Source organism: Lissotriton helveticus, chromosome 2_2 (genome assembly GCF_964261635.1).
Source record: "Lissotriton helveticus chromosome 2_2, aLisHel1.1, whole genome shotgun sequence".
NCBI classification, from domain to species: domain Eukaryota; kingdom Metazoa; phylum Chordata; class Amphibia; order Caudata; family Salamandridae; genus Lissotriton; species Lissotriton helveticus.
The window spans coordinates 279,191,453-279,206,601 of NC_136060.1; the positions used below are offsets into that span (position 1 = coordinate 279,191,453).

The following is a 15,149-nucleotide window of genomic DNA, read 5'->3' on the forward strand; positions in this document are numbered from 1 at the left end:
CGCCCTCAAAGTAGGCCAAGTCACACCGCTACTAAAAAACCAACAGCAGACCCCACTGATCTAAACAATTACCGCCCTATTACTGTTGGAAAAATGCGTTCAACTACAACTGACACATAGATAAGTTTGATCTCCTAAACGCTCATCAGTCAGGCTTCCGAGCAGGGCACAGCACCGAAACTGCCATGACTCACATAGTGGACGATGCCCTCCAAATCCTAGACCAAAACGATACCTGTCTCCTCATCCTTCTGGATCTCTCCTCAGCATTCGATACAGTTAAACATGAGAACTTACTCGAACTGTTAAACACAAGAATGGGCATATCTGGGACTGTGCTAAAGTGGTTCACCTCATTTCTACACAACCGGACACAAAGAATCAAAAGCAACAACCTGCTGTCCTCTCCGGTACCGGTATCGCTAGGCGTCCCTCAAGGATCCTCCCTCTCCCCAACACTGTTCAACCTAGTTATGGAACCTCTCACCACGTTGCTACAGGCTTCTAATGTGCACTTTCACATGTACGCCGACGACACCCAACTTTATCTCAAAATACAATCTCCCAAGGACATCATGCTGCTGAACACCACGATCAGTAACACCCAATCCTGGCTTGCAGAGAATCACCTCAAACTCAATGCTCTGAAGACCGAGTTCCTCCTGATCTCACCTCCCTCTAAAATATCCACGGCTCAAACATGGCTTAAGCAATTAACGGCTCTAAATGTACAGCCCATCGTAGTAGACTCAGCAAAATCTTTAGGCATAACACTTGACACCAATCTCAACATGCAGCAGCACCTCAGCAAGGCAACCAAAGGAGCGAACTTCCAAATCAATACCCTGAGAAAACTTAAACCCTTCCTTCCTGCCAAAGACTTCCAAACTGCAGTACAATCTATAGTCATCCCGCACATAGAATACGGTAGCACCGCCCTCTGCGGGCTCCCCCTAACTACTACGGCACCCCTAAGAGCGTCCCTTAACGCCGCAGCGAGACTCGTCACAGGCTCAAAAAAACACTCGCATATCTCCCCGGACTTTAAATCACTGAACTGGCTACCTTTTGAAGCCAGAATCCAGCTGAAAATCGCATGCATGACACACAAGGCTGTGCATCTGAATTCACCCGCCTACCTCACTCAAAAGTTGACAATTTCGGGTGGCTCCCGAACTACTAGGAGCACAAGCAATCTTTTGCTGAAACCCCGAAGATTTCGGAAGGAAAAAACGTATAAACGCTCCTTTTCAGGAATGGCACCCAGGATCTGGAACTCACTCCCCCCTGAAACAAGGCTCATCTCCTCCAACACTATCTTTAAGAATGAAGTTAAAGCGATCCTCATGGCAAAATACACATGACCTATTTCTACGTATCACTCATGAATCTGCGCTGTAAGTCCTGCCCGTCCATGGCCTATTGTACCCTGTATTATCGAATTACGTAATTGTATACGCTCACTCTTTGTATTTTGTTATAATGTTTGATGCACCTGGTTGATTATGTATATTGTTATATTGTTGACGCACCTGGTTGACTTTGCACACTTTACCCTCTCCACCTCAACGATCCTTACTTCCCTTCTACTGTCGCACCTGTGCGACGATACATCCTGCACACACCCACCTCAACTAGGCCCACCTTTAAACTCTAAATACTCTAAACACGCTTAAGCAAGTATATGCTCCTTGCTATTGCACTTTATGCTATTGACACAATTGTTTGTCTATACTCAGTGTACCTACACTACCACACCTGTTACCTACCTCATGTCCTTTGACATACCTATGTAACTAGCACCTTGTACCTAACTACCTCATATATTACTTTGTATATTCGCTTCTTTACTTTGTATTTTTACTTTGTATATTTTACTTTGTATTTTTTACTTGTAAAGCGCTCTGATATCTGCAAAGATCTTGTTCGCGCTGTATAAAACTCTCTAAATAAATAAATAAACAAATGATTAGCATCCCAGTATAAAGGAGAGATGCTGATTTTTTGTAGGTGCCATTTATCTCCTCAAAACCTAGTAACCACTCCTTTTTCATTTGTGTTCCAATTCAGTAAATCAAGGAAATGTTTGCACCCCAATCACAATTTCTACAGATAAACTGCATGGAATGTAGTCAGTCACTATTATTTCTGACAGTTAGTTTAGGATGCTTTCTTACTTTATTTCAGTGTAAACTTTCAGGTTGCATATACCCGTCCCTTTACAAGTTAATTTGGTTAAGATAATGTTTGCTGAGTCACTCTTTAATCAATGTTACCAGGATTAAATCTTTTCATGCATCTGTGGTGTTTCTATGTGTTTCTGGTTTGCAGCGTTCTATGGTTTGGTATCTGTGACCAATCCACTGCTTGAACGAAGATCACATTATTTTACCAAAACAAAGTGACACATCTGGAAACGTGGCCTTCTCAAATCTGGTGACTTACGTGGCCATTGGTTAGGAAATCATTTGCTGGTTTCCCAACCAATTTAGTTTGATATTTGGTAGACTTTAAAAACCATTTGGGAGAACTGAGCTTTTGTGAACATAACTGTCATGTGTTCCTAGATTTCACAGGGTATCTTTCATTTAGGAATATGTGGTATTTTTAGATTTCTTCAGGTGAAGGTTGATCTGAGATAGAACGTGTGTGCATGCCTAGTGCCTAGGTGGACCACCTGCTTGAGATGGCTTCTCTCAGTTTCCTTCACACATTCATATTCATTTCTGCAAGAGGGAAATCCTGAATTTTGTTTCGTTCCTAATTACAATTATTTTTTAACATGGATTTATATGACTGCATGATAAAACAGGCATTCCGAGCAAAACACTATAGCTACTATGATATTAGGCATAGGAAATATTTGAATCCTCTGTCGTAACTTCAGAATTATAGGTTTACCAACTTATATGCCCATGATATTTAACATTTGCTACTGTATTAGAGAATGTATTTATCCCACATCGTGCAGAATGCTAAGTGAGACAATATCTCATGAGTATCTTTGCTGTTTTTAATCTTAACCTGGATAACCATCAGGAATAAAAATTCTTTGGTTAGCCATAGTTCATTTTAATTATCCCAATCCACCATTCATTTATTTGCTCTCAAAGATAATGGCAAATGTTGGCGGCCTGACTGGCACAAGACACTAAGAGAATAATCTCCAGCAAAATAGCCCTTCAAGAGTATTGCACCACCCACAAAGCGACGAGCATGAGTCGATGATGAAGAATGCCACTTGGAGGATGAGGTTCTGTGCATCCTGAAAAAAATACCGCTAGAGACCTGACATGGTCCACTGACCGGATTATAATCAGCTAAACCCCACTGCCACAGGACTGCACATGTTTATGATTCAGTGAGTGAGATGAACACCTGGAACTGAAATATGTTGTGATCATAAAAAGTCATTTCTCTTCATGCAAAGGATTTTCCATGTGGTAACCCCCTCGTGGAATATAGTTCAATTACCTCTGCAGGGCAATAGTAACAACAATGGCAAACTGGCGTTGCTATAACTATGGAGATCAAATGTAGCACTGCACCTTTTCCAGTCCTGACACTTAAACACATTCCGCCAGCCCCTTATTCACATGGTCAGTTGCAAGTCTCTGGTCCTCTGCTATTCATTGACAAGGAGTCTGAATGCACAAAGGTGAAATACGAGTAATTTAAACATAAGGAAGGCCTGGCTATGCCCAGTAACATCAGCAGTTCCTCTGTAGCAGTCCTGCCAGAACAAAATAAAATAGGACCCAGAGAATATAAAATCAATACACGCTTATTTCATACAGTATAGTTAGGCAGCCCTGTATGTCCAATTACTTTTGAAGAACAAAAATAAATGTATTATCATATAAAAATGCCCACATGTTTATGTCTCTTAGTAGTTTACTATCATTTGAAGTAAACTGTTCATGGGTTTACTGAGACTAATGCGTCGGATGGAAGCTACTGGAGACTGACACTAGAGAGGTGAATGTTTTCTAGTAAGATGCTGAGGGCTTTATAGAATTTCATTTGAATTGGCTGCTGAATCTCATGCTAAAGCAAGTGTAGACCATAGTGCCACATGAATCCAACCACAGCAAGCAATGCTAGGGATCATGGGCTACTGAGCGTTGGAGCACTGTGCGGAGGCCCTCCACACATGAAAAGGAATGCTCTGGGTATGCTAGTGTGCTTCTAAGTCAGGAGAATGGATTGTTGAGACCGAGATTGCGATGCAATGAGGAGTAGGGCCCGGGAAGCAGTTGGGAGGGTCAACACCAGTTTTGGGCTTCTCCACCTGGTGACGACAGAGGTTGTTAACCCTAATGCCTTAGGTACTAATCAAAGTATATTTATGGGTTGGGCTAAGTTTGTTTCTTTGATAGATGTTACTTTTGTTAGGCTTTTTGACAGAAAGGATCCTCAGAATCCACCAGCTGTGAGAACATGACCTGATCTGTCTCTGTGGATCCAGTCAGTGCTATAATTTTGGAGGAAGCACTTTGTGGAAGATGCACCTGATTTTTTGTTGCAGGGTGCGTTTCTTATGAATAGAAATTATTTAACTATTATCAATATGCCAGCATTAAATATTTCAAGACAAACGTTTTAAACAATACCATGTGAATCAATTATTACTAATGCCTTAAAAATGGAAAATAAAACCAAGATGATAACAGCTTAAACACATCATCTCAGAGACAGGGCGAGGATGTAACAAATAAATCACATTATGAAAATATTGCAAGAAACATGAATGGTGCAAGTACACCTCCTCCCTTACTTGTAGCTTCTCTCATAGTGCATCCGAAACAAAAACTCATGCAACCACACATGATATCACAGCAGTTGTGCCTCCACATGTCACATACATTTGTATGTCTTCCATGAGCATTCTACACAAAAACAGAGATTCTTTGCAGGAGGCAGAATACTTTCGCTCCCAACAGAGAGACTTAAAAGCAGGCAGCATTCCCACACACCCATCTCATTATTTCAACAGTGATGGTATGACATCATCAAACACCGTGTTTCTTGAGGAACATCATGTGGCAAGGCTATTTTTATCATCTTATTGGACACAAAAAAACTTTCCAAAATTGCCTTTTCACCAGCAACCCTTGCCAGTGGAAAGGTAATTTTTGGAAAGTATGTTCTGTAAAACATCTCGAAGTGCAAGAAACACTACAACAGACTTCCTTTTTGTACATTTTGACTTTGAAAGAGATTTTCTCGTATTCCTCAATATTCGATTCTGCACAAGTACAGCTATTCCTTTTTATGACACCACAACTTATACTTCTTAAATGTTTAAATTAAAAAGAGCAAGATGCTTAAGCCCAAATAAAAACAAACACCACAAAGTAGAACATGTGTTATAGTGCACAACGTAGACCCCCAAATCTGCTGAAATCTCCTATACAGAGCACGGTGTCCTAAATTTCTGCAAAATGCCTAAACTTTTTTTCGAAAAAATCAATAGTTTGAGGTGTATGAACCCAAGATCTGAGGGGTTGATGTTAATGGACACCCCCCAAACTCTTTAGTTCAACTGGAGAGTCCTAAAAACAAAGCAAAATAAGACAGACTCTAAAAGCAACAAATAGGGCTGTGATGTAAAATATATGGTCAACCGCAACTAGAGATAAAGAAACATAGAAGTGCCTAGTTGTGTGCATGATCGTGCCCCTTGTAACAATAGAAACAAAGGTATCTTTTTTTCATCGTTTAAGTCCACACATAGGATGTGGTTTTGCTTTGCAAAGCAAAGATGGGGAATCAAGATAAGACTAGGCCTTAATTTCTAACTGGCATCTCAGTCGAGTGAGAAAAGAGAAAGGGGAAGGTAGATTAAATCAATTTGAGTGGCACAATATAATTAAGAGGATGCTTTGCACGAAATCTACAATTTTTGCTCCCTTTCTACGATTGGCTCAGCTCATTACAATTCATCAAATAACTTGTTGTTATGACAATCTCTCAGTCACAACAAAAGTTCAATGTGTAATGCAAATAGCCAATTTTTCCAAAATAAAATAAAATAATAGCATAAAATAGAGCAAAATTCATATACAACTCAGTGTTCCCATATTTTTGGAATGAAATGTACTTACAGTCTTTCCAGCTCCTTCAGGTCCTGGAATGCACCCCTTTCGATAGTAGTAATCTTGTTTTCCATAAGTTGACTGAAACAAAGAGCATACAGGACGCATTTTAATGTGAGCAACAATAAGGCTGCCCTCAACACCTGTCAACGCTCAACACAAAGAACTGATCTCTCGCAACCACCTCACCTATTCTTCAGTAAATTTGAACACCGGTCTGACATTTCACATCCAATTTAATGCATTTGGTGCCCGTGTCACCTGACACCCCTCTGGGGTCCGTGTGCTGAAGCGAAAACAAAAAAGCCAGTCACCGCACCATGAAAAATCAAAGAAGCAAATCTTCCAAATCTGCTCAGGAACTTGTTTCTGGGTCACTGGCGACTGTTTTGAAAATAAGGCTGAGGTCCCTTGATGTGGGACACTGCCAGGCAATGATTTGATCACGTTTGACATAATTGACCATGAACAATTGTTATTACTTGACAGCTAGTGAGCTAACTTTTTTTTGTTCAAAGTCTAAATGTAATGGATGGTTTTGCGATCACACGTTTGGCTAAGTAATTTTGTTAAATAAAAGATTTCCAGACAATTTTGTGCATGGTGCAGTGGAGCACACAGGGAAATTTCATGGTAGAAATTGAGAATTTTAAACACCGTCCAAGTGAGTAAAGTGCATGATAAATGTATACGTATCATTGAAAAAGCACACTTTTAGAAGTAGGAAACGTAATGCGAATAACTCAGAAAGATGTGTTCTCTAAAACTGGAAATAAGTGTACTAAATTCATACCAAGCTCTGATATAGCATTGTTTTATTTGAACTAAGAAATTATTCAAAACGAGCCAAAACAAAGCAGAGACTCTTTCATAACTAAACCTAGACAGATTGAAGGGAGAAGCTAATTTTTCAAAAACGTTAATTTCATTTTTGCAGTCCCAGAGAAAGCTATGCTCTTCTTTGGCCCTTTCTCACACAACTATGGCTGTCTACAGCGTAGCAGAACTCAAAAGAAAAAACAACTTTGAAACAACTTTGGACAGAAATGTTAGCTATGACACTTAGTCAACAAACCAACTCAACACTTAACCTTACACAACAGTAGTGTAGACACTTTTTAATAAACAGCCATATTGCTGTAGTTACTAAGGAATGTTTTTCAATGCAGAACATTATGGCTGAAAGTAATAAAGGGCCCGATTTGGAGCTTGGCAGGCAGATACGCCATCACAAATGTGACAGATATTCTGTTCACTTTTTTACAGGTGCCACGGTATATGATGCACTTGTAACAAGGCGGACGGGATAGACGTCACATTTGTGACAGAGCAATCTGTCTTCCAAATTGAAAATCAGACTCAAATGTTTCTGGCTATAAGCGTTCTCACTAAACTTTGTTTTGCAATTATATAAATTAATGCATATAAGGAACTACAATGAGCTTTGTAGAAAAAAATTACTTTCCCTTCACAATGGCCTACACAAACCACTTTTAACCTGATCATTAAATACATTTTCCACAATCCTTACAGAACCAAGAAAGAAACAAATAACAGACAACTAACTGTCTGATTGTATTCCCAGGTCTGTACGAAAGAATCCCCAAATTGAAAATTCACTTTGTTGCCACAAATATGCTGCTAAGCGCTCCATAAAAGTTAAAACATAAGTTGTATGTGCGTTTATAAGAGTAAACTATTTCGCCCAGACAAGGGAGAAAATCAAGTGATATACTGTATCTGTGCCATAGAGTATCATTAAATCATAGTAACTGCTAACACTGTTACATTACATCTTTAAGAGGCAACCATCATTTGGAACTCAGAGATACTATAAACAGAAAGTGGGTTAATATTTTAGAGTTATGGTCTACAATGTGTACGACAAAAGTGCAAAGGTCATGCGCACAGCATGTACGTCCAGTTCTTTTCGTTGTAAAACATAAAACTTCAAATCAACAAGTGCAACATACAGGAAAACAAAATGGCTGACTTACAGCACTCGCAGATGTTTCAATCCAGCAAAGTCTGTCTTGGTGACTCTTGTGATGTTGTTGCCATTGAGATCCCTAGGAGAAAAAAAAGTAGGAATCTGCATTCAAATGACTCATACTATCCATTTCGGTTTTGCTCAAGCTCATATTTCTGGGATTAAAAGTTGGACAAAGCTTAAGCATTTCATTACGCAATTGTGATTGAGAGGGTGGGGTATGTAAACCGGTAACATTACCATATCCTCAAAACTTTACTTCCAATTGCCTCCTTGTGCAAACCTGAAGTGCATACTCTGAGTTAGCTACATAGACAATGTTGATAAATAATGTTTTATCTTTTATTTGATTAAATGTGAAACAATTATAGATATGTATATGGACCTCACTTATGGGATCAACCTTAACTGTTTTCATGTCCAATGTCTACTTCTCCTTCGGCCTCAACCCCTCGGCATCCTTGTCTTCTTTACCACGTTCACCTCCTTTATTTTTATTTTTTAAATCGGTAATTCAGATGTTCTTGATTAGGACGTACAAGCAAATTAAGGAATGTGTAAAACGAGCTGTTGGATGATAGGTCCCATTCAAAGTATTGGGGTACATTATTATATTCAACATCTGTTCCTTATTATGCCTGTGCATACATAATAACTTAAAAAATAAAGTAAAAAAAGAGTTGGAGGAAGCAGTGTTTCCACAAGCCATCGAACCCATTAAACTATGTAACCGAAAAGGAATGAAGTTCACTTCTCGAAGCTACAGTGAGCGCCGAGGACTTTGACTGAATTGTTCCAATTGGTAACAAGAAAAATGTTATTGACTCATTTTAAATAGGAAGACAGTAAAAAAAAACACCTGATAAATGTTATGGCACAAAATACTACATCTGAATATACTATTAGTACCCATTTTCAAAGCTCTTTGGGGCTGAGGGTAATTAGTGTTTTAAATGTGAATCAAGTTTTGATTTTCCATTTGCAGGGCACTGGCCTGAATTGATATTTGAAGAGGGTCACAGCAGAGAGGCGAATATTTCCTCCAAATATGTATGCAGGTTGAGAGCACAGAATGTGAATTCAAGAACAGAAAATCTGCAATCGTAAGTGTCTGTCAAATGTTGAACTGCCCCTCTGGCGCGTTCATGGGCAGTGTAGGGGACCTTAACATTCAAACGTACAGGTTTATGACCTCGTAAGGGCGAAGATTTACGTCTTTTGGGAATTCACAAACGTTTCGAGAAGTGAGACTGCAAACCTGTGACAGACGAATGTTCCCACCCATACTTCTGTAAACTTTCCTGATTTCAATTTTCAGATTAGCAATATACCCATGGATAGTTGCTTGTTTGTATTTTTCCCACCATGGGAAAACATGTTTCCTGTGGTGAAACCTCACTAAAATTGCGTGTGTTAGTTTCCTCATTTAAGAAATAAACAATTCCAGCTCTTCTTAAGTGTACATTTCTGACATTTCCAAGGAGGCAATGGGTCATGGAAGAGTTTGTAAATACTTACAGATACATACGTTTGTCGGTGTATACTAAGTCACAGAGCACGGGACGCCCACTCCCTGCCCTCTGAATAGATTTACTCAAAAAGAAATTGTATAAGTAAACTATTTTATGAATGTCAAACAACTTTTTTGTGGATTCAAATAATGGTTTTTGGCTTCGGGTAGAGACTGTTTAATGCCTATATGCATGCCATACTTTCACAGACACACGCACACAGAAATAGCTTCGCTAAGTGTCCCCACAAAGGGAGCTGTATATAAAACGTAGACAGCCTCGTGCCACAGCGCATTCTCAATATCTTCATGAATATTCAAAAGGTGAGGGCTAGCAGCCGTGTCAAAACCTACTTAGGGGCTCGTTAACACGAGTGACAGGCAGCCCCTGAAAGACTGTGCGTGCGCACATTAATTTTACTTTGGGGTGAGAAAAGCGGCACCCTCGTTAAAGACCCCTGCTGCCCCGCGGTGCCTGTAAACTTTCAGCTGCATTCAGGGTACAGTCAGGAGACCTTGCTGCACTGTCGGTATTGCATAGATCGTTTCTTTCATTAATGTGTTATTTTTTATAACTGGCCCGAGTGATCGCGCCCCACTCCCGGTAAAGCCACGCTCGGTGTCAGAGCTACAGTAGGGGCACAGAAAAGAGTACAAGTTGACTCAAGCGACCCCGACCTGTGTCTATAGGCGCTGGGAAAATTGTGCGCGTTGGTGTGAGTGATTTATACAAGCGCATGTGGCAGGAAACTGTAAAGTGCCTACTGTTTGTTTACAAGGCGCGGGCTGATTGGAGCCCCGCAGCCATTTCGAGTCTCCGGAACGAGGCCATGCGGGGAACTTGTGCGGTTCTCGAAACTTGTCAGCGCTTGAGAGGGGGTTCCAAAAATAACACACAGGTCACCTGTCCAGGAATGTGGGGCGTCTGAGTGCACTTGGAGTTTCAGCGCCCCTAATATCTTGACAGTCTTTCGTGGCACCACAGTGTATGCGATCCCTGCCGTGGTGCGACGAGCAAACGAGTCACCTTGCACCGAGCACACGGAACGGATAAAGCCCCACAGAGCAGCTCTGCGGGCTCAGGGTCCCCGCTGACCCCGCGAACCTGCGGGCCATGGTCGCAAACTTTAAATCCATTCAGGGCTTGAACGTATTCTGCCCGCATCCCAGAGGCTCTTCTGCACACCGAGCCACCTGACCTGACGGCGTGGAAGGCCTGTCCTTACACGGCCTGCAATAGACTGCAATTAAAACCGATGACTGTTATGACACGAATCGAGCCATTAATGAGGCTTGAATTGTGCCAACTACCAATGTCTTCGCGAAAGTTCCAACCCTCGGCTATTCGGAGCACTTTTTCTGGTATTTATTAGTTATTTAAAGTTAGTTTGGGATCGATGTAGGATGCGTACTAATAGGTTCGTATTGCTGGTAACTTATTATAATTTCAGTTCACTACAAATGGCCAAAAAGAACCACACTCTAAGCCTTCGCCCCTGCCCCAGCGCATAGAAAAGTACTTAAAAAAAGTTTCTATCCGTTAACTCAGCAAGTGCTTAATTCTAAGGCAATTCAAAGTTAAAAACTCACAATAAATCGATCAACTGTGGCTACTCCGTTTCACTCGCGTTTTCATGTATTTACTCCTTCGTTCAGAAAATATTACTCTCCCTGGGAAGTGTTTATTGATAAAGTGTATGTGACCTTGGAAAACATGTACATTTTAAAAGGAGATAGGCAGGAGTAGACACTAAAAACGTAAATAATAATTCATCGCACCATTGAGTGAATGCATTATTAATTGCAATGCAAATATTGTAAGTAATTCCATTTATTACGGATTCGCACTTTACATGTTTGACGGCGTGCACACGTCAGTAGCACTGATAAATGAAATATTTGTAAGGAATCACACTTGACCGTGTTGTCAAAACGCTCTTTCACGCTGTCCGTGTGAATGGAGCGGGCTGTGAGTGCAGACGGTGCCATCTGCTTCTCTATCTTAGCTGGGGGTGCCTCAGAGTCAGACATGTAGATCCCAGCGCGCCCCAAAAGTAGGACCCGGGGCGCCCCACCGCAGCGTGCACCTCTTCACATTATCGGGTGGAATGTCTCCCACCCCAGTAAAATGTACACCCCGCCTTCTTGGGATCTGGCCCCCTCTGATTGTCGCATGGCACTATCTCCCCAAAACGATAGCACCCCCGCTCGCCGTAGCATCGCCGCCTCAACAGTCAAGTCATGGACACTCCGACTGCACTTCGCCAACACCTGAAGGGTCAGAACACCAGGGCGGGCAGGGGTGCGGTGCCAGTTTTGCGGGCATGAGTAAAGTATGGGTTCGGACAGGCACCTTACAATCTAGATTCTGCCTTGCCATTAATTATACTGCCCCACAGTATGTTCCACCCATCCGGAAAAGGCCTTAACAGTGTGGGTCAGCCGCGCTCCCTGGCTCCACGGAGGCGGACAGTCACCGGGTATTAATCGATACCAGATATGATAAACCCCTTCCATGGGGCTGTGACGTCGAGCCCTGCAGGGTGAAGCCCTTTGGGAGTTCTGGCTGGAATCACACGGAGTGTCTGCAGAGCGCGCCGGGTGTCGTCTGCACGGCGCTGTGTAATCTTATCTCCGGTGCAGCCCGGGGCACAGACTGCATTCCCACAGGTGTGCGCTGCTCAGGTTATGTTTTCTGTGCAGATGAGGTATTTTTTACCACGAGTCTCTGACTGTGGCATAGTTGCCGTGTCCGTGTGTTTTCGAGGCTCTCTTGAGTTTCCCCGTGGCTCTCAGCACGCATTAAAGCCGCTTCTTTCTCCGACCAAACATGGGACCAACAAACAAAGCTCATTTGAAAGTTATCCCTGACTATATCTGACCCAGTAGCTATTTTTTTGCACTCTCTTCCCGTGCCCAAGCCCACGTGCGCTCTTTTTTATTCTACAGGTGTCTAAAACGAAGTTCCTTTCAAGAGTCTGTCGTGTCTATTCCATCTGTGTCTATGCAGACTGGTCACACATGTCTCAAATTTAGAGTCGTTCCCATGTCTCAAAAACATGTCTCTTTGCTGCAGTCAGCCCCTGCGCCAGATGTCACCTGTTCATGTTTAGAAGCCGGTTTTTCTGCCTGATCGCCACATGCCCCTTTGCTTGAAGGCTGCCCCTTACTCCGATCTCACGTGCCTCGCTTCTGGAGGCTGGCGCGTGCCTGATCTCGTATGCTAGCGCTTCGAAGGCTGGCCTCGAGTCTGTCTCACAGCTCGCTATCTTCGCTGCTGGCTGTCCCTAGGTCAAACCCCGCGTCTCTCTTTCGCAGGCTGTCCTGGTCACTGCGCCTGATGTCACTTTCTTATTTTGGAGACTGGCCCGTGTCTCATCTCACGTGTACTCCCCCAGAGGCAACACAGGATGTCTCATCTTAACGTGCACTCTTTCAGAGGCAACCCAGTGTCCGAGCCGCCGAGTACTCTCTCAGAGACTTCCCCTGTGTAGCATGTTCAGAGTCTCAGTTTACGTGCAGTCTCTCATAGGCACCACACGTGTCTCATCTCACGTGTACTCCCCCAGAGGCAACACAGGATGTCTCATCTTAACGTGCACTCTTTCAGAGGCAACCCAGTGTCCGAGCCCACGAGGACTCTCTCAGAGACTTCCCCTATGTAGCATGTTCAGAGTCTCAGTTTACGTGCAGTCTCTCATAGGCACCACACGTGTCTCATCTCACGTGTACCCCCCCAGAGGCAACACCTGTGTGTCTCATCTCACGTGTACTCCCCCAGAGGCAACACCTGTGTGTCTCATCTTACGTGTGGTACTCTCTCGGAAACAACCCCCGGTGTCCGAGCTCACGTGTACTCCCTCAGAGGCTTCCCCGCTATGTACCAAGAACTCTTCCAGAGTGCCAGTTTACGTGCAGTCTCTCAGAGGCACCCCGTGTGTCTGATCTCACGTGCTTTCTCTCAGAGGCAGCCCGTGTCTCATCTCAAAATGCACCTGTTGAGAAGCACTCCTTGTCCGATCTCACATGTTCCTTTTGGGATGCTGGCAGAGACTGATTTCACAGGTAGTGTCTCACCTCGTGTCCCCCCTTTGCCAGCACCCCTGTGTCTGGAATTATGCGTCCGTCTTTTAAGAACGCCCTACGTCCATCCCCACGTGCCCACTTCGCACTCCCGACAGACACGGCCACCCCCTGGGTATAAACGCGGGGTACTCACAGGCGCTCGGTGTTGCGCGGGATGTTGCGCGGGACGGCGCGCAGGGCCAGCCCGTGGCAGTCGACGGTGCTGCCGGTGCAGGAGCACTGCGCGGGGCAGGACTGCGGGGCCACCTCGCTGAGGATCACCAGCACCAGCGCCGCCGACAGCGGCAGCTTCCAGAAACCAAAGCCGCACATCTTCTTCTTCACCAGCTCCAGCAGCATGGGTCCGACAGGCGGCAGGGCTGCGGGGCTCCGGGAGCGGGCGCAGTCCGCGCAGCTATCCCAGTCCAGGGTCCGCAAGCAGGCGGCGGCGGCGGCAGCAGCAAGTTCAGCCGGCGAGTCTGGCGTGTGCGGTCTGCGGGGGAGGGTCCGCGCGGTGCCCGTGCGCTCTATTTCTCTGCATCCCCTTCATGTTCTGCATCTCCTGCAGCTCGGGCATCTCCGGAGCCCCGCCCACCGGGAGCTCCTCCCCCGAACTGGAGAGACAGCAGAAGGGCTAGGACCGCCCCGCCCCCACAGAGCAAGCAGCGCATCCCACCCTTCCAGGCGCGCCCCACCCACTCTTTGTGCGTCCCTACCTACCCCCGAACACGGGTGTTGAAAGGGTGCGCGCCCGTGACACCCGTCGCATGCACGTGTGGCTGTGAGAAGGGACCGGCTGGGAGGTGAGAAGGAGTGACAGCGGGCGGCAAATTACATTAGGTGTCTACGAAGAGCAAGCGTAGCGGTTTTAACATCATGTGACCAACTGCACCTAGAGTAAGCACGCTACAACTGCGGAGTGTAAGTCAAGTGCCAACGCGAAGAACAGTTTGACATTGCCATGCTTCCTCTGAAGTTCAGACATTCAGAGGGGTGTCTGGGTATGCCATCCCCTTCGAGGGCTAGAAGCCCCAGCTGGTGGAAGGACACCTGCAGCGCGCAGCTAGTCTAGTGAAGTTTAAGAGTATGCCCTGCACGGCTCGAGTTGGGGTACCACGTGGGTGGACGGCGTCCTCCCACTTATTTTACCGGGTGGACACCGTCCCCCCTGCCAAACAGCTGGACTTCACTCTTTGGCCTCTCTGGGACAAGGAGCTCGGAGCTCCCAGCACGCTGCTCACGCGCTGACTTCTCAGATGCAATCGCATCTAAGGGGTGAGCGAAGGGAGGCAATAACCCAGATAGTGCAAGCCACCTTTCGGGATGCCACTTCCTGTCGTGAAGTCACTTCCGGTGACAGCGTCCCTCCACTTCTTTTTTTCGGGCTTGTTCCCGGCCTGTCCATCTCCCAGGTTCTCACACTGCTGGTCATTAACCACTTGTCGACTAAGCCCTTTCTTTACCCCTACCCCTCTGCCAACCTCTG

At 44.5% G+C, this 15,149-nt stretch overlaps 1 protein-coding gene across 4 annotated transcripts in view; it reads right to left on the reverse strand.

Annotated features, from left to right (window-relative positions):
• SLIT2 (slit guidance ligand 2) overlaps nt 1-14,244 on the reverse strand; it is a 739,121-nt gene extending 724,877 nt beyond the window's left edge. For 2 of the 4 annotated variants that reach the window (XM_078678412.1, XM_078678410.1), the window contains exons 1-3: nt 13,818-14,244; nt 8,096-8,167; nt 6,108-6,179 (exon numbers count right to left, since the gene is read on the reverse strand). In XM_078678412.1, the coding sequence (XP_078534538.1) occupies nt 6,108-6,179; nt 8,096-8,167; nt 13,818-14,023 (350 nt within the window). In that variant the 5' untranslated portion in view covers nt 14,024-14,244. The remainder of the gene's footprint in view (nt 1-6,107; nt 6,180-8,095; nt 8,168-13,817) is intronic. The other 2 variants (XM_078678411.1, XM_078678409.1) reach the window with 1 other exon arrangement.
• Nucleotides 14,245-15,149: the final 905 nt, after the last annotated feature.